At 37.6% G+C, this 19,464-nt stretch overlaps 1 protein-coding gene across 23 annotated transcripts in view; it reads right to left on the minus strand.

Moving 5' to 3' along the window:
- The window catches only part of TAFA2 (TAFA chemokine like family member 2), a 582,804-nt gene that overhangs the window by 449,397 nt on the left and 113,943 nt on the right, over positions 1-19,464 (minus strand). For 14 of the 23 annotated variants that reach the window (XM_055579181.1, XM_055579125.1, XM_055579188.1 and 11 more), the window contains one exon: positions 14,625-18,723. The exons of the other annotated variants lie outside the window; for them this stretch is intronic. In XM_055579181.1, the coding sequence (XP_055435156.1) occupies positions 16,577-18,514 (1,938 nt within the window). In that variant the 5' untranslated portion in view covers positions 18,515-18,723 and the 3' untranslated portion in view covers positions 14,625-16,576. Of the gene's footprint in view, positions 1-14,624; positions 18,724-19,464 lie in introns of those variants that run through there. 23 annotated transcript variants of the gene reach the window in all.

The raw sequence follows: 19,464 nt of genomic DNA on the forward strand, positions 1-19,464 counted from the left end.
ATGGTAGTTTGAGCATTCTTTGGCATTGCCTTTCCTTGGGATTGGAATGAAAACTGAACTTTTCCAGTCATGTGGTCACTGCTGAGTTTTCCAAATTTGCTGACATATTGTGCAGCACTTTCACAGTATCATCTTTTAGGATTTGAAATAGCTCAACTGGAATTCCATCACCTCCACTAGCTTTGTTTACAGTGATACTTCCTAAGGCCCACTTGACTTCACATTCCAGAATGTCTGGCTCTAGGTGAGTGATCACACCATCGTCATTATCTGGGTCGTGAAGATCTTTTTTGTACAGTTCTTCTGTGTATTCTTGCCACCTCTCCTTAATATCATCTGCTTCTGTTAGGTCCATACCATTTCTGTCCTTTATTCAGCCCATCTTTGCATGAACTGTTCCCTTGGTATCTCTAATTTTCTTGAAGAGATCTCTAGTCTTTCCTATTCTATTGTTTTCCTCTATTTCTTTGCATTGATCCTAAGGAATGCTTTCTTATCTCTCCTTGCTATTGTTTGGAACTCTGCATTCAAATGGGTATATCTTTCCTTTTCTCCCTTACATTAGTAAAGTAATGCTCAAAATTCTCCAAGCCAGGCTTCAGCAATACATGAACAGTGAACTTGCAGATGCTCAAGCTGGTTTTATAAAAGGCAGAGGAACCAGAGATCAAATTGCCAACATCCACTGGATCATGGAAAAAGCAAGAGAGTTCCAGAAAAACATCTATTTCTGCTTTATTGACTATGCCAAAGACTTTGACTGTGTGGAGCACAACAAACTGTAGAAAATTCTGAAAGTGATGGGAATACCAGACCACCTGACCTGCCTCTTGAGAAACCTGTATGCAGGCCAAGAAGCAACAGTTAGAACTGGACAGGGAACAACAGACTGGTTCCAAGTAGGAAAAGGAGTACATCAAGGCTGTATATTGTCACCTTGCTTATTTAACTTATATGCAGAGTACATCATGAGAAACGCTGGGCTGGATGAAGCACAAGCTGGAAGCAAGTTTGCCAGGAGAAATATTAATAACCTTAGATATGCAGATGACACCACCCTTATGGCAGAAAGTGAAGAAGAACTAAAGAGCCTCTTGATGGAAGTGAAAGAGGAGAGTGAAAAAGTTGGCTTAAAGCTCAACATTCAGAAAACTAAGATCATGGCATCCTGTACCATCACTTCATGGCAAATAGATGGGGAAACAATGGAAACAGTGTCAGACTTTATTTTTGGGGGTTCCAAAATCACTGCAGATGGTGACCGCAGCCATGAAATTTAAAGACGCTTACTCCTTGGAAGGAAAGTTATGACCAACCTAGACAGCACATTGAAAAGCAGAGACATTACTTTCTCAACAAAGGTCCGTCTAGTCAAGGCTATGGTTTTTCCAGTAGTCATGTAGGGATGTGAGAGTTGGACTATAAAGAAAGCTAAGCACCGAAGAACTGATGTTTTTGAACTGTGGTGCTGCAGAAGACTCTTGGGAGTCCCTTGGACTGCAAGGAGATCCAACCAATCCTTCCTAAAGGAAATCAGTCCCGGGTGTTCATTGGAAGGACTGACGCTGAAGCTGAAACTCCAATACTTTGGCCACCTAATGCGAAGAGCTGACTCATTTGAAAAGACCCTGATGTTGGGAAAGATTGTAGGTGAAAGGAGAAGCAGACGACAGAGGATGAGATGGTTGGATGGTATCACTGACTCAATGGACATGAGTTTGGGTAAACTCCAGGAGTTGGTGATAGACAGGGAGGCCTGGCGTGCTGCGGTTCATGGGGTTGCAAAGAGTCGGACACGACTGAGCGACTGAACTGACCTGAATTGAACTCACTTACTGAACAGTTAACACGTTATGGAACTATGGGTCAACCATGTTCCATAATTATTTTTTTCCCATTTAATCCTTGAAACTACCCTTTGAGAGTAGGTACTATTATTATCCTCATCTTTACAGATGAGGAAACTAAAGCCGAAAAAAAAGAGATTCACTCAAAATCATACACAGTAAGTGTAGAAGTGAAATTTAAACTCTCATAATCTGGTTCCAGAATCAAGGTTCTTACCAGTAGACTCTGTTGCCACAATATCTAATTTTGTTGAGTGTCTCCTAAACTACAGGCACTGGGAATTTACTTTCTATGTTTAGGTAATGGAGATAATAAACTGAAGCAGATAGCTGATCTCATATGAACCTGCTATGATCTGATAGGACTGACATGGTTTAATCTGAATCGTCTCTTTGGGTAGAAAATGCATCACTACAATTTCTGTAACTTCTACATTGGTAGAGACCACTTCTTTCTTCTGTTACCTGAAGAGTTTTCATTTGTAAAGGAGAACATAGAATGATGCTTACTGGACATCCTCCAAAGCATGCTTAAACATGTTCTCTGGAGGTACATGTCAAGTATAGGTCTGATCTCTTGAGATATGTCTATATTTTATTAATATATCTCTCCTCCCCCCTATCAAAACAAAAGCAAAAATAAAGTGAGCTTTTGTTAATCTGAATCTAAACAGTATTTTTACAGCTGCAAACCTCAGTCATCATTTACAAATAACATTTTATTCTGCATTAGCACTTTGTCTCCCAGAGTTTCAGCATAAGACAGGAAAAACATCTTAAATACTTTTATGGTGCAATGGCCAGATAGATAGTGAAGAAACCAATACAGTAGTATCTTTAGTGTGCTGGAGTCTCAACAGAATATCTCTGTCGTTAAAATATCTAGAACATTTAAACTATGTTAGTAGCCTTAGCCTTTATGTGATTTTAAAAATTTTTAACATATACTTTGAATTCATTCCACACTGCTGCTATTTGGATCACACTTTAATCTTATTGTGTGTATGTGATCGAGTGTGTGTGTTTCAAAAGATACATTCAAGAAGAGATACATCAGTATTCCTGGCATGTTTTTAAACTGAACTCCAAATTCAAGAGATTTATGGCTTAAGTATGAATACACAGTGCATTTCTTATATATATAAAAAAAGCCAACCTTTCATCAAAATCTGCCCTAAGTATGTAAAGGGAGACAAAATCGTCTGGCAACCACACATTTTTTTTAATATTTCCTCTCACGTTTTTATATTCCTTTTCCTTTTACAATTTTCAAACCCAAGTTTACAGGAAAGCTTTTTGAGAGCACAAAACCACTTCCCAGTTATAGGCTTAATACTTAAATACCTAACAGCTTATCTAATACTTGTTTAAATAATGAACCCAATTATGACAATCATTAGCATTTTTCCATTTGCTCTTCTCTATTTATAATAACACAGTACAAAAGGCAGAGATGTAATACAATGATGCCAAAAAGAGCAGTGCAAAGTCAGATTCACAAGAAGTGGGGAAAGTCTCTCAGCAGCTTTACCAATGCACAGTTGAAAATGTTTACCAAAACCTGGAGAACAATGTTGGGACATAAGTCTGCAAAAAATTCTCATGAGGAGAGAAATACTGCTCCCCCAAAAGGGGAAAAAGAGAATAGGCAAAGGAAGTTCTTCCTTCATTGATTCATTTACTTAAGTTGAATTTTTTCTTCCTAATTAGTAGGCTTCATGCTTAGACTATTATCAACACTCATGCCTAGAGGTAAAGACTGGACAAAGAAATAGGAGAGATAGCAAACAGGTATCTGAAGGATAGAAGGTTTAAGAAATACTCTAACACACACCCAGAGAATTTATTTTGTTTTCTTTTACCATAATCTGAAGCATTGAAAAAGAAATCTCATATTTAAAAAAAAAAAATGGTGAGAGAGAAAAGTTCAAGGCAAGACATGTTAGCATCACTTAGAACATTTACTAAGGCTTTCCTGATACAGTAGTCGTTCCCCTAGAACTCAAGAGTCAGAGGGTGTACACAAAATTCAGTTCTACTTATGATGTCAACTTTTAAAATATTATCCAAGTCTCTTTCTTTCTTCAAAAAGAGAAAGAGAAACCAATTAAAGGTGCCCAGAAGTTACTGCATTCATCACACTACTTCAAGCTTTAGGATCCATGAGCAATTCTTCAGCTGCTGTATTCACTAAGAAATTAAAAAATCCAGTGTTGTTGGTCTTGACAGACCCCTCTCTAGCCAGGCTCCTTCAAGATAAACACTTCTTTCCTATCTGTGCAAATTTCTTGCCCCAATCCAGAGCCAGGTAGAGCAATTGTGTGTGTTAGGTATACTTAGTCGCTTGAAAAGTGAAGTCGCTCAGTCGTGTCCGACTCTTTGTGACCCCGTGGACTGTAGCCTAACAGGCTCCTCTGTCCATGGGGCAATAGTACTGGAGTGGATTGCCATTTCCTTCTCCAGGGGATCTTCCCAACCCAGGGATTGAACCTGGGTCTCCCACATTGTAGACAGATGCTTTATGTGTAACTCTTTACGACCCCATGGACTGTAGCTCACCAGGCTCCTCTGCCCATGGAATTCTCCAGGCAAGAATACTGGAGTGGGTAGCCATTCCCTTCTCCAGGGAATCTCCCTGACTTAGGGATTGAGCCTGGGTCTCCTGCGTTGCAGTCGTATCATCTGATTCACCAGGGAAGCCCTAAGTGGAGTGATTACTGCCACCCTCACCAAGACAAGTCTGTCTGCCACTGTTCCAGGCTACCCGAACCTAGATCCATCCTTCAGTACCTCCACTCTCCATCAAGGAAACTATGACTTGTCTTCTTTTTATCAGATCTCCCTATTGCCATCAGTAGATTCTTTCACAGATAGTATAAGCAGATTTTCCTGAAGTAAGGGCAGTAATGGCAGAAAGAAGAGTCTTCTCTACCCTCCAATCAATTATTAAGGGGAGGAATGTCAAAGTTTCTAGGCCCATTTCCTCTATTATGGGGTCACATAATGTTAAGAATCATAAATAGGACTGTATTTCCCCAGGTAAATAAAGAAACTGGCCAAAGCTAAAGTGAAAAGATATATGAAACATAAAGAATTAAAAAAAAAAAAAAAAAACTATTGGGAAGCTCATTGCCCCAATTTCTTCTTTGTACAAAAGAAGATTTTTTGATGTTTGTTACATTGTCTATGTTATGTTTTATCCCAGTCTTAGAGGATTGTGATAATTTAAGTCTGATTAACCATGCTTCCATATAACTTCTAGGCTATATGGTCATAAAAGAAATATGAACAGAAGAAAGTTGACCTAGAAGGTGACCAACACAAATTAAATAAACTCTGATGCTAGCACAAAATTCTATGATTCTAAAAAGTAGACATTTATGTGCCTTAGAAACTTCACATGCATGTCTTTAGTTCATTCTTTTGTATGTTACTATGTGCCAAACTCTCATGAAGGAGTGGGGATATGATGCAGACCAAGCAGATATGACCTATAATTTTATTGAGCTTATATTTTATTGGAGTGATGGAAATTAAATAGAACAGGTACCATATACAAAAATTAATTGTAAATAGAAGATTTAAAATTTAAGAACTAAACTACAAAGGTTTTAAATGAAAACACAGGGGGAAACTTCATAGCAATGACTTTGGCAATTATTTCTTGCATATAATATCAAAAGCACAGGCAAAAAGAAAAAACAGATAATTTGGACTTGCTCAAAATTAGAAACTTTTCTCCAGAGGGAGGTGATATATGTTTAATTAAGGCTTATTTGCATTGTTGTACAGCAGAAACCATCATGACATTGTAAAGCAATTTTCCTCCAATTAAAAAAGAAAAAAATTAAAGACTTTTGTGCATCAAAGGACATTATCAACAGAATAAAAAGGCAACTTACAGAATGGGAGAAAATATTTGCAAACCATCTATCTGATAAGGATATATTCAAAATATATAAAGAACTCCTATAACTCAATTTTTAAAAATTGATTGAAAATGGCAAAGGAAGCTTCTCTGGTGGTCTGGTAGCTAAGAATCTGCGTTGCAATGCAGGGCACATGGGTTCAGTTCCTGGTCTGGGAAGATTCCACATGCCAAAAGGCAACTAAGCCCATGTAACCTCAACTACTGAAGCCCATGAGCCTGAACCTGTGCACCACAACAAGAAAAGCCACCACAGTGAGAACCCCACGCACCAAACTAGAGAGTAGCCCCCGCTCACCCAATTAGAGAAAGCCCAGGCAGCAGCAAAGACCCAGGGCAGCCAAAAATAAATAAATGAATTTTTTAAATTTAAGAAACAGTATAAAAAGAAGTAAAGGACTTGAATAGGCATATCTGTTAAAAAAAAAAAAGAGAGAGAGAAAGAAATAAACACATGAAAAAAAGATGCTCAACATCACTCATCATTAGAGAAATGCAAGTTAAAACTACAATGAGATACCACTTTACATCCAATAGGATGACTATTATCAAAAAACAAACAAAACCCACAAAGAGAATAAGCTTTGGTGAGGATGCTGATAAATTAAAGTTCTCAACTATAGGTTAGAATGAAAAATGGTGTAGCCACTATGGAAAATTGTATGGTGATTCCTGAAAAACTTGAACATAGAATTGCCATATGATCCAGGCTCGGACAGTAAAGAATCTGCCTGCAATGCAGTATTACAGTATTGTAATACTGCACTCCAGTATTCTTGCCTGGAGAACTCCATGGACAGAGGAGCCTGGTGGGCTATTGTCTAGGGAGTCCCAAACAGTTGGACACGACTGAGAGACTAACACTTTCACTTTTTTCCAGGAATTCTGAGTATATATCCAAAAGATCTGAAATCAGGGGCTCAACAGAAATCTGTATGCATAGCAACATTATTCAAAATAGCCAAAAGGTGAAAGTTAACTAAATATCCATCAATGAACGAATGGATAAACAAATGTGGTTTATACACATATAAGAAGTATTATTCAGATTTAAAAGGAAATAAACTCTGACATATGCTACAATATATATGAATCTTGAGAAATGAAAGTAGGGGGCTTCACTGGTGACTCAGGTGGTAAAGAATCAGCCTGCAATGTGGGAGACCTGGGTTCAACCCCTGTGTTGGGAAGATCTCCTGGAGAAGGGAAAGGCTACCCACTCCAGTATTCTGGCCTGGAGAAGTCCATGGACTGTATAGTCCATGGGGTACCAAAGAGTCGGACATGACTGAGTGACTTTCACTTTCATATGAACATATGCTAAATAAAGCATATGTTGAGAGCATGTGCTAAATAAAATAAGCCAATTAAAATAGCACAACTACTGTATGATTTCATTTATATGAGGTACTTTGAGTAGTCCAACTCATAGAGATTCAATATCAAATGGTGGATGCCAGGGGTTCAGGCAAGGGCAAGGGATTTATAGGAAGTTGTTGTTTAATAGGTTGGAGCTTTCCAATCCCACACCTGGGCATATACCCAGACAAAACTGTAATTCAAAAAGATACATGCACCTCTATGTTCATAGCAGCACTATTTACAATAGCCAAGACATGAGAACAATTTAAATGTCCATCAGCAGTTGAATGGATAAAGAAGTTGTGAGAGATATATATATACACACACATACACAATGATGTATCACACAGCCACCAAAAGAATGAAATGTTATTTGCAGCAACATGAATGGACCTAGAGACTATAACACTAAGCAAAGTCAGAAAGAAAAAGACAAATACCATATGATCTCACTTACATGTGGAGTCTAAAATATACAGATCAACATATCTACAAAATAAAAACAGACTCAGAGATATAAAGAACAGACTTGTGGTTGCCAAGGGGGATGTGGGGTAGGGGAGGGAAGGAATTGGAGTTTGGGATTAGCAGAGGCAAATTATTATATAAATAAAGGATGGACAACAAGATCCTACTGTACAGCACAGGGAAATATATTCAAAATCCTGTGACAAGCCATAATGAAAAAGAATATGAAAAAGAAATACATATATATATGTATATATACATATATAACTCAGTCACACCCTGGATTCTGTATGTTTTATCCATCAGTTCTTTTTGTCCATGATCAGTCAACAAGCACCTGTTCCTCATTCCACCTAAATTCAGTAGATATGTATGCATCTCAAAACTTCAGTAGGAAAAAAAGGGGGGGGGGGGGGCAACTGAATCAGCCAACTAAATAAAGTTTAAATAACTGGCCAGAAAATAAAGGAAAAAAAGAACAATTTCCAGGAGGGGCAGCACATACAGGAGCGGCTCTCATGATGACCCCAGTCCTTCTATTTATGCAGAAACAAAGATCTGGGAGAGGATCGGCGGCCTAGCAAGGCTGCTAAAATGAGATCTATGCTGCAGCCTGGAGCCTGCAATGGGCTTATCCCATGAAGTGAATAGAAGGAAAGACTGAGGGGAAGCCTCACGGAAAAAAGCCCTAAACAGAGACTGCCTGCTCCACAGAAAATGGCACTGACATTGAGATTAAAAAATACACATCAGAAGTGGGGGAATAAGGCTACATAAGAATTCTTCCTTAGGAGGAAGTTAGTGCCACAGGAATGCCTTGCATTTAAATACTCAGAAGTGATGGAGTTAGCCATATGGAAAATTTGGAAGTCAAGAAATAGGTCTGGATATCTAGAAGTTGTCATTTTCTGAGATAATCTCAATGAGGGTTAGACTTAATATTATTTTGCATTCTGAGAAAAAAAAAAAAAACAACTTTGGCTGATCTATTACCTATTCTTCTCACCAAAAAATAAAAAGAACCAGAAAACAAAAATACTCTATGGAAATATCGATAGCATCACTTTTTTTCCCCTCTTCAAAGGAGAAGCAGTAGCAATGAAAAATTCTCTAAAGTTTTCTTAATTTTAAAGTTCAATGGATTTCTTCAAGGCAAAATAGGATTTCAAACCAAATGTGAGACAACCATTAACCATATGAACACCAAAGCTCTGTACTAGAATTATTCTCCTTTATTGGTATTTGAAGGCTAGTTAGTTAAAATCTCTTACTAGAAAATGCACCAATAAACTTTTTAAAGTGACTGATAATTGACTGGGGACTGTCAGTGAGTAGTGTGATCTGGGTAAAGAAGCAAACAGAAAGATTAGCTGTGTTTCAAAGGGAATTGCTGTTCTCCACCTGCTACACATAATTTCTACACTATTTTAAGCTTCAGTTTTGTGATCTGTCTACATACTATGATTCTGGTATTAGCCTAAATGGAAGAACTCTAACAGTGCCCAAGAACTCAAGACTGATTTTTTTTAATTTTGGTAATAGATTTTGCCAATTAATAGCTTTAGAATTAGACAAACAGGATATGAAGAACAATAGGACTGAACTAAATTCAGGTGTCACCATTGGGCAATTGCACTCATCTCCCATGCTAGTAAGGTCATGCTTAAAATCTTGCATGCTAGGCTTGAGCATTATGCAAAACAAGAACTTCCAGATGTCCAAGCTGCGTTTAGAAAAGGAAGAGGAACCAGACATCAAATTGCCAACATTCGCTGGATCATAGAGAAAGCAAAGGAATTCCAGAAAAACATTTACCTCTGTTTCAACAACTACACTAAAGCCTTGACTGTGTAAATCATAACAAACCGTGGAAAGTTCTTAAAGAGACAGGAATACCAGACCATCTTACATGTCTCCTGAGAAACCTGTATGCGGGTCAAGAAGCAATAGTTAGAACCCTGTAGGGAACAACTGATTGGTTCATGATTAAGAGAGCAGTACGATAGGGCTGTCTGCTATTACCCTGTTTGTTTAACCTATATGCTGAACACTTCATGAGAAATGCTGGGCTGGATGAGTTACAAGCTGGAATCAAGATAGGCAGGAGAAGCATCAACAACCTCAGATATGCAGATGATACCACTCTAATGGCAGAAAGTGAAGAGGAGCTAAAGGGCCCTTTGAGGGTGAAGGAGGAGAGTGAACAAGCTGGCTTAAAACTAAGTATTTAAAAAACTAAGATCATGGATCCAGCCCCATTACTTCAGAGCAAATAGAAGGGGAAAAGGCGGAAGTAGTGACAGATTTCCTCTTTTGGAGCTCTAAAATCACTGTGAATGGTGACTGCGGCCATGAAATCAGAAGGCAATTGCTCCCTGGCAGGAGAGATATGACAAACCTAGACAGTGTGCTAAAAATCAGAGACATTCCTCTGCTGACAAAGATCCATATAGTCAAGCCTATGGTCTTCCCAATGGCCACGTACAGTTGTGAGAGCTGGAGTGTAAAGAAGGCAGAGCACGAAAGAATTGATGCCTTTAAATTGTGGTGCTGGATAAGGTTCCTGAAAGTCCCTTGGACAGCAAGGAGATCAAACCAGTCAGTCATAATGGAAATCAACCCTGAATACTCATTGGAAGGACTGATGCTGAAGCTGAAGCTCCAGTATTTTGGTCATCTGATGTAAACAGTCAACTCATTGGAAAAGTCCCTGATGCTGGGAAAGACTGAGGGCAGAAGGAGAAGGGGTGACAGAGGATGAGATGGCTGGATGACATAATGCAATGGACATGAATTTGGGCAAACTTCGGGAGACAGTGAGGGACAGGAAGGGCTGGCATGCTGCAGTCCATGGAATCACAAAGAGATGGACATGACTGGGTGACTAAACAACAACAACAATAAAGTTTGTCAATTAATGGCTTTAGGATGAGACAAACAAGATATGAAGAGCAACAGGACTGAACTAGAGTCTAATTCAGGTGTAACATCATGGCAGGGTGTTGGAGAGGGGATGGCACATGAGGAAGGAGGCAGGGTGTGACCACAGGAGATACTATGAATCCCTTTAGGCCAACTGAATCTATTCTATATTCCTGTTAACCTGGCCTCATCTTTTAAAAATATATGGTTCACAGAAGTATCTGAATGATCTTTTAAAAATCATAGTTGGAACAAGTAATTGCCAAAGAGTCATTAGAATTGATGGTTTAGGGGAAGTCCATATTTTCCTGATTTCCAAGATCAACAACTGTGGGTAATATACTTGATGAGGCTTTTGCCTATGCAAACATCATTCATCTTGTCACCTTCATTTGCTTTATTCCTTTAACGGTTCTTTAGTCACAGGTATTTCTGCAGATCCAAACCTCACTCATCATTCTATCCTATAGTCTAAATTAAGAAGGATATCTCATGATATTGTTCTTTATAGCTATGTGCTGCTGCTGCTGCTAAGTCACTTCAGTCGTGTCCGACTCTGTGCAACCCCATAGACGGCAGCCCAACAGCCTCCCCCGTCCCTGGGATTCTCCAGGCAAGAACACTGGAGTGGGTTGCCATTGCCCTCTCTAATGCATGAAAATGGAAAGTGAAAGGGAAGTCGCTCAGTCGTGTCCGACTCTTAGCGACCCCATGGACTGCAGCCCACCAGGCTCCTCCGTCCATGGGATTTTCTAGGCAAAAGTACTGGTGTGGTGTGCCATTGCCTTCTCCGAAATTAAGAAGGATATCTAGTGATATTGTTCTTTATAGCTATGTGCTACCTAAATATTATCAGTCTCTTAAGGCTGCCTGCACAATATGTTCCACACTTAGTTATCTTCAGGCCCTTGCAACCCAATGGACTGTAGCACACCAGGCTTCCCTGTCCCTCAGTTCAGTTCAGTTCAGTCGCTCAGTCATGTCTGACTTTTTTTTTTTTTTTACTTTACAATATTGTATTGGTTTTGCCATACATCAACATGCATCTGCCATGGGTATACACGTGTTCCCCATCCTGAACCCCCCTACCACCTCCCTCATGTCCAACTCTTTGTGACTCCATGAATCACAGCACGCCAGGCCTCCCTGTCCATCACCAACTCCTGGAGTTCACCCAAACTCATGTCCATCGAGTCGGTGATGCCATCCAGCCATCTCATCCTCTGTTGTCCCCTTCTCCTGCCCCAATCCCTCCCAGCATCAGGGTCTTTTCCAATGAGTCAACTCTTCGCATGAGGTGGCCAAATTATTGGAGTTTCAGCTTCAACATCATTCCTTCCAAAGAAATCCCAGGGCTGATCTCCTTCAGAATGGACTGGTTGGATCTCCTTGCAGTCCAAGGGACTCTCAAGAGTCTTCTGCAACACCACAGTTCAGAAGCATCAATTCTTCAGCACGCAGCTTTCTTCACAGTCCAACTCTCACATCCATACATGACCACCGGAAAAACCATAGCCTTGACTAGACGGACCTTTGTTGGCAAAGTAATGTCTCTGCTTTTGAATATGCTATCTAGGTTGGTCATAACTTTTCTTCCAAGGAGTAAGTGCCTTTTAATTTCATGGCTGAGATCACCATCTGCAGTGATTTTGGAGCCCAAAAAAGGGAAGTCTGACACTGTTTCCCCATGTGTTTCCCATGAAGTGATGGGACCAGATGCCACAATCTTAGTTTTCTGAATGTTGAGCTTTAAGCCAACTTATTCACTCTCCTCTTTCACTTTCATCAAGAGGCTCTTTAGTTCTTCTTCACTTTCTGCCATAAGGGTGGTGTTATCTGCATATCTGAGGTTATTGATATTTCTCCCTCACCATCCCCCAAAGTTTGCCCAAGTTCATATCCATTGCATCAGTGATGCCATCCAGCCTTCTTATCCTCTGATGCCCTCTTCTCCTTCTGCCCTCAATCTTTCACAGCATCAGGGACTTTTCCAACATTAGTATCCCTTGGTTTCTGTTCACATTCAGATCTTGGCTTTTTCAGTGGATAAAATTTCAACATGATTTCAAAATCATCTGTACAACTCTAGTCCAGTAGAGTTAAACTCGTGGTAGGATTTATTCAAGAATTTCAACCAATGGACTGAACTGAAAGCTTTTTCTACAAACAAGTGATGAGCTATAGAAAATTGGACTCTGAACAAAATATCCTGGCAGTCATTTACACAACCATAATATAATAAAAAAAATTTTCAAATTCTACTACAAAGTTATCAAAATTATACTACAAAATCAAAGAAAACAGAAAATACAATATGTTTCTACTTTGGAAAACAGAAGCATACTTTTACAGTTTGAAGAATAGTGAGGTTTTTATAAAAAACAGTTGATATCACTTTGAGCAATCTGTTGATGACTTAGAGCTTGCCTCAAGACTGTGTGAATAAGACATTTTCCTGGCAACTGAAGAATAAATTAAGGCTGAAACAGAGTCACTGTCAATTCTAGTGCTAGAGCCTCAAGGTCAACTGAAAAACTAGTCTATTCTCTGTTTATTTCCTACAATCATTTAATTGCACCTTTTTTTTTTGAATACAACAAGTATTTTTTCTAAAGAATAGATAATCCCAATAGCAATCTTTATTTTCCAGGAAAAATATTTCCAGTTCAATCAAGATGAATGAGCCAAGTTATCTCTTCTTTGGTTTTTTAGTTCTTTCCAGAAATCTGCCACTTTTGTTAAAACATTTCATAAATCCTTCAGAGCACAGCCAATTTGGACCTAAATTAGATTTCCAATAATTAAGGCTGAATAATAGTAGCAAAACTGGATTCTTTACTACATAATTCGTATGCCTAGTCTCCATTGTTTTCCCACTTCTAGGAAATGCGAACAAAAGGTTTGAATATTCACACACAAAATGTAGCAAAATTAATCAAACAGGTATTTTTAAATACTTAATATGCACCAAGCATTTTGCTAGGCACAGATATATCCTTCATCCTTTTCCTATCTCAGGTGCCAAGGCAAAGACTTGGCTTGAGGTCCCAACGCAAGTTCTTCATTTCTTATCCAAGTATTCTACAACTATTCCAGTCCAGTCTTTTTCTAAACAATACAGCATTCATATCTATATTTCTCAATTCAACCCAAGGTAGTGAACATCCAAGAGACATTAAATATCATTTCAGAGCTTGGCACATGCTTAGCATACAGTCAAAGAATATTAAGTGCATGTTTCCCTCTTTAAAATAACATACATACTTACATAAACACAAGGAAACCCTGTACGTAACATTTCTCCTGATACAAGTCTTACATTTTATGAGTTTTATAACCTTTGTATGAGTAGAAGGTAGAGGAGTCTCACCAAACCACCCACGAAAAACTGATAGATAATTGCTAGTCCAAACAGGTAATTCATATTTCATATAGCTCTTTGCCATCTTTTCTCATTACTCATATCTCAAATGCAATCATTTAAAGCCACACTTAAGTGATCCCAGCCCCTATACATTCACTGAATGATTTGTCAAATTGAAGTTGAAATGTAAGTTCAATCATAAGACTCTTTCATAACTGGTTCATACCTGCTCTAGAAAAGGAATTTTGAAACACCTTTGGAAGAGTGGCTATTAAGTGTTTTTAAATATGTTTCCAATGAAAAGTAAAGCAATTCTAATGAATATCAACAGAGTATCAAGTTGAGTGACATATTCTTTCCAGCTGATCATTATCGGGTATGACACTGGGCAACAATAATGAATCCTTTGAATATTTAAATTTATTTTTAAAAGGGTAAATAATACCCACCTATTGGCATCTTTGCCCACATACTTTACCTCCTGTCTTGATAACATGAAACCATCTGTGCGCCTAGCTAAGCTCAACTCTCCATTTGTGCACTAGATCCCATCCACTCACACCTACTCAGGAACATTGACTCAGCCCATCTCCCCTTGCTCTTATATAAACAGATTGTCCCTTTTATAGATCAGCACCATCGGCACACAAATATGCTGTGATCTCTCCCATTTTATTAAAAAAAAAAAAAAACAAAAAACCTTGACCTCTTTCCCCTGTACCTTCATTTCTTAATCACTTCATTTCTCTCTAATCCTTTACTTGCAAAGCTCCTTTAAAAGTTGTTTAAACTCCTGACTCCAGTGTCCAGCCACCCATTCTCTCCAATCAGGCTTCCACTCTGTCCAAAACCACTCCTATCAAGGTCACAAATGACCCTCCACCTCAATAAATTCTGTGGTCAGTTTTTATTTGTTTCCAGTAATATGAGGACTAATTAGCCCAGGTTCCCTGAAAAACCTTCTTCAACTGACTTCTAGAATCCCTCTGGTTTTCCTTTCCACTCCTTTTCAGCCTCCTTTATGGCTTCCTGATCAACTCCCCAACTTATAATAACCCGATGTCAGGGCCTGGAGCACGGTTGATGTCTAATATAAATATCTGGAGGAAATCAATGAATCAATCAATCTCCCAATAAATGTATTGGAAACCTGCTAAAGTAGGTTGGGAGATGGATCTGAGGTCAATGGTACTAATTTTTTTTTTTCTCACAAATTTGCCTGCTATGGGAATAGTCTATCAAGGGAGAAAAGTCATAATGTTTAAATTTCTTTAGACCATTCCAAAGATATGAGCCTTGCAAAGCTACCTCTAAATAACATAAAATTTTAAAATTATTAAAATTAAATTAATAATTACCATTTATTACTGATCAGACATTAGTTTCCAGTCAAATTTACACTCCAATAGAGGTCTTGCTTGCAATATGAAAACTTTGTAGTCCATTCATATTCTCTTTATAATAAAGATGCACAGTATATTTATGGATATTTGATAGGACTTAGTATACAACTTATTATTTTAGATTATTATATAAAACTTGCCTGTTATAATTTTGCATTTAAAATGCATTAATGCTATGTCTCTGATTTATTTGAATCTCTGTCATTAGTTAGGAGCACAACCTCCAACAATATCATTCCTTTGGGAAAAATATTATCTGCTTTATATAATCATTTGCAGGAATGTGTTGAAATTAAAAGCAATAATTGAATGTATTTATATATTTTTTAACACAAGCCCCTCTTATGCACATGCTGGGTTTATCAAGATATTAATGACATAAATGAAAATCTCAGCTAATAGCAATTTGAATTATAAATTACTATTTAATCTATAATTAAATAGTAAAATTATATTTTACTGTATTACATTATTTATTATATTTTCTATTTAATTATAATTAGTAAAATTAATATTTAATTTAATGGTAAGATACAGCAATGACAAGAATAGATTGTGTATTGGCATTACTAGAGATTCTTTTTTTAATTTATTTATTTTTTAATTGAAGGATAATTGCTTTTACAGAATTTTGTTGGTTTCTGCCAAACATCACCATGAAGAGACTTTTTTTTTAAACTAATAGAATTCACATACAATTTTGGCTTCAAAGTTGTTACGTGTCTTAACAGCAAAGAATTAACCAGATCCCCTGGTGAGCCTAAATTTTTAGCTACAAAGATAATAACTGCTTGAAATTATACATGCAACTTGGTGTTGTCCTCCTCAAAATGATAACCTTGCAAGGCTGCACCATCTTCCAGTGATGATGCCATAGGCTCAGAACATTTTTGGACCTCTACCTTCGAAAACATTCCCAAAGCCCACATCACACTCTTGATTGTCCTCAGAGGGCAACATGTTCATACTCTGAGGGTGGCTTTTTTTTTTTAAGAACTAAAATTATTCGGTGTCAGTCTTAATAAATTCAAGTGAATAAAACTGAGTAACACTATCTTGAGTCTAAAACAAGATTTAAATATAATACAAAATAAAAAGGCAGATGTACTTGTAAAGATTGTCAAATTTGTTCTGAAGGCAAGTCCAAAACAGGAGTGATTACAGCAGAGTTGAAATGTGTGCAGCCTCCAGGAGTGAATACTTTGAAAGGTATCAATCACTTGGATTATACATTCAGAAACTTCTGTGTTTTAACATTTCCTTCCTGTGGGTATTTGCAAGTTTAGACACCTAAGAGCCAACCTTCCCCAACCTTCTCAGGGTTACATCTCCCAACATTAAAAAGATTAATATCTTCTATTCCTGCTTTCTGGAGAGTTTTTATCATAAATGGATGTTGAATTTTGTCAAAGGCTTTCTCTGCATCTATTGAGATAATCATATGGTTTTTATTTTTCAATTTGTTAATGTGGTGTATTACATTGATTGATTTGCAGATATTGAAGAATCCTTGCATCCCTGGGATAAAGCCCACTTGGTCATGGTGTATGATCTTTTTCATGTGTTGTTGGATTCTGATTGCTAGAATTTTGTTAAGGATTTTTGCATCTATGTTCATCAGTGATATTGGCCTGTAGTTTTCTTTTTTTGTGGGATCTTTGTCAGGTTTTGGTATTAGGGTGAAGGTGGCCTCATAGAATGAGTTTGGAAGTTTACCTTCCTCTGCAATTTTCTGGAAGAGTTTGAGCAGGATAGGTGTTAGCTCTTCTCTAAATTTTTGGTAGAATTCAGCTGTGAAGCCGTCTGGACCCGGGCTTTTGTTTGCTGGGAGATTTTTGATTACAGTTTCAATTTCCGTGCTTGTGATGGGTCTGTTAAGATTTTCTATTTCTTCCTGGTCGAGTTTTGGAAAGTTGTACTTTTCTAAGAATTTGTCCATTTCTTCCACATTGTCCATTTTATTGGCATATAATTGTTGATAGTAGTCTCTTATGATCCTTTGTATTTCTGTGTTGTCTGTTGTGATCTCTCCATTTTCATTTCTAATTTTATTGATTTGATTTTTCTCCCTTTGTTTCTTGATGAGTCTGGTTAATGGTTTGTCAATTTTATTTATCCTTTCAAAGAACCAGCTTTTGGTTTTGTTGATTTTTGCTATGGTCTCTTTTGTTTCTTTTGCATTTATTTCTGCTCTAAGTTTTAAGATTTCTTTCCTTCTACTCACCCTGGGGTTCTTCATTTCTTCCTTTTCTAGTTGCTTTAGGTGTAGAGTTAGGTTATTTATTTGACTTTTTTCTTGTTTCTTGAGGTGTGCCTGTAATGCTATGAACTTTCCCCTTAGGACTGCTTTTACCGTGTCCCTCAGGTTTTGGGTTGTTGTGTTTTCATTTTCATTCGTTTCTATGCAAATTTTGATTTCTTTTTTGATTTCTTCTGTGATTTGTTGGTTATTCAGCAGCGTGTTGTTCAGCCTCCATATGTTGGAATTTTTAATAGTTTTTCTCCTGTAATTGAGATCTAATCTTACTGCATTGTGGTCAGAAAAGATGCTTGGAATGATTTCTATTTTTTTCAATTTACCAAGGCTAGCTTTATGGCCCAGGATGTGATCTATCCTGGAGAAGGTTCCATGTGCACTTGAGAAAAAAGTGAAATTCATTGTTTTGGGATGAAATGTCCTATAGATATCAATTAGGTCTAACTGGTCTATTGTATCATTTAAAGTTTGTGTTTCCTTGTTAATTTTCTGTTTAGTTGATCTATCCATAGGTGTGAGTTGGGTATTAAAGTCTCCCACTATTATTGTGTTATTGTTAATTTCTCCTTTCATACTTGTTAGCATTTGTCTTACATACTGCGGCGCTCCCGTGTTGGGTGCATATATATTTATAATTGTTATATCTTCTTCTTGGATTGATCCTTTGATCATTATGTAGTGACCTTCTTTGTCTCTTTTCACAGCCTTTGTTTTAAAGTCTATTTTATCTGATATGAGTATTGCTACTCCTGCTTTCTTTTGGTCCCTATTTGCATGGAAAATCTTTTCCCAGCCCTTCACTTTCAGTCTGTATGTGTCCCCTGTTTTGAGGTGGGTCTCTTGCAGACAACATATGTAGGGGTCTTGTTTTTGTATCCATTCAGCCAGTCTTTGTCTTTTGGTTGGGGCATTCAACCCATTTACGTTTAATGTAATTACTGATAAGTATGATCCCATTGCCATTTACTTTATTGTTTTGGGTTCGAATTTATACACCGTTTTTGTGTTTCCTGTCTAGAGAATATCCTTAAGTATTTGTTGGAGATTTGGTTTGGTGGTGCAGAATTCTCTCAGCTTTTGCTTGTCTGAAAAGCTTTTGATTTCTCCTTCATACTTGAATGAGATCCTTGCTGGGTACAATAATCTGGGCTGTAGGTTATTTTCTTTCATCACTTTAAGAAGACAGAAATATAGATCAATGGAACAAAATAGAAAGCCCAGAGATAAATCCACGCACATATGGACACCTTATCTTTGACAAAGGAGGCAAGAATATACAATGGATTAAAGACAATCTCTTTAACAAGTAGTGCTGGGAAATCTGGTCAACCACTTGTAAAAGAATGAAACTAGAACATTTTCTAACACCATACACAAAAATAAACTCAAAATGGATTAAAGATCTAAACGTAAGACCAGAAACTATAAAACTCCTAGAGGAGAACATAGGCAAAACACTCTCCAACATACATCACAGCAGGATCCTCTATGACCCGCCTCCCAGAATATTGGAAATCAAAGCAAAAATAAACAAATGGGACCTAATTAACCTTAAAAGCTTCTGCACATCAAAGGAAACTATTAGCAAGGTGAAAAGACAGCCTTCAGAATGGGAGAAGATAATAGCAAATGAAGCAACTGACAAACAACTAATCTCGAGAATATACAAGCAACTCCTACAGCTCAACTCCAGAAAAATAAATGACCCAGTCAAAAAATGGGCCAAAGAACTAAATAGACGTTTCTCCAAAGAAGACATACAGATGGCTAACAAACACATGAAAAGATGCTCCACATCACTCATTATCAGAGAAATGCAAATCAAAACCACTATGAGGTACCATTTCACACCAGTCAGAATGGCTGCGATCCAAAAGTCTACAAGTAATAAATGCTGGAGAGGGTGTGGAGAA

Source organism: Bubalus kerabau, chromosome 1 (assembly GCF_029407905.1).
Source record: "Bubalus kerabau isolate K-KA32 ecotype Philippines breed swamp buffalo chromosome 1, PCC_UOA_SB_1v2, whole genome shotgun sequence".
In the NCBI taxonomy this organism is placed as follows: Eukaryota; Metazoa; Chordata; class Mammalia; order Artiodactyla; family Bovidae; genus Bubalus; species Bubalus kerabau.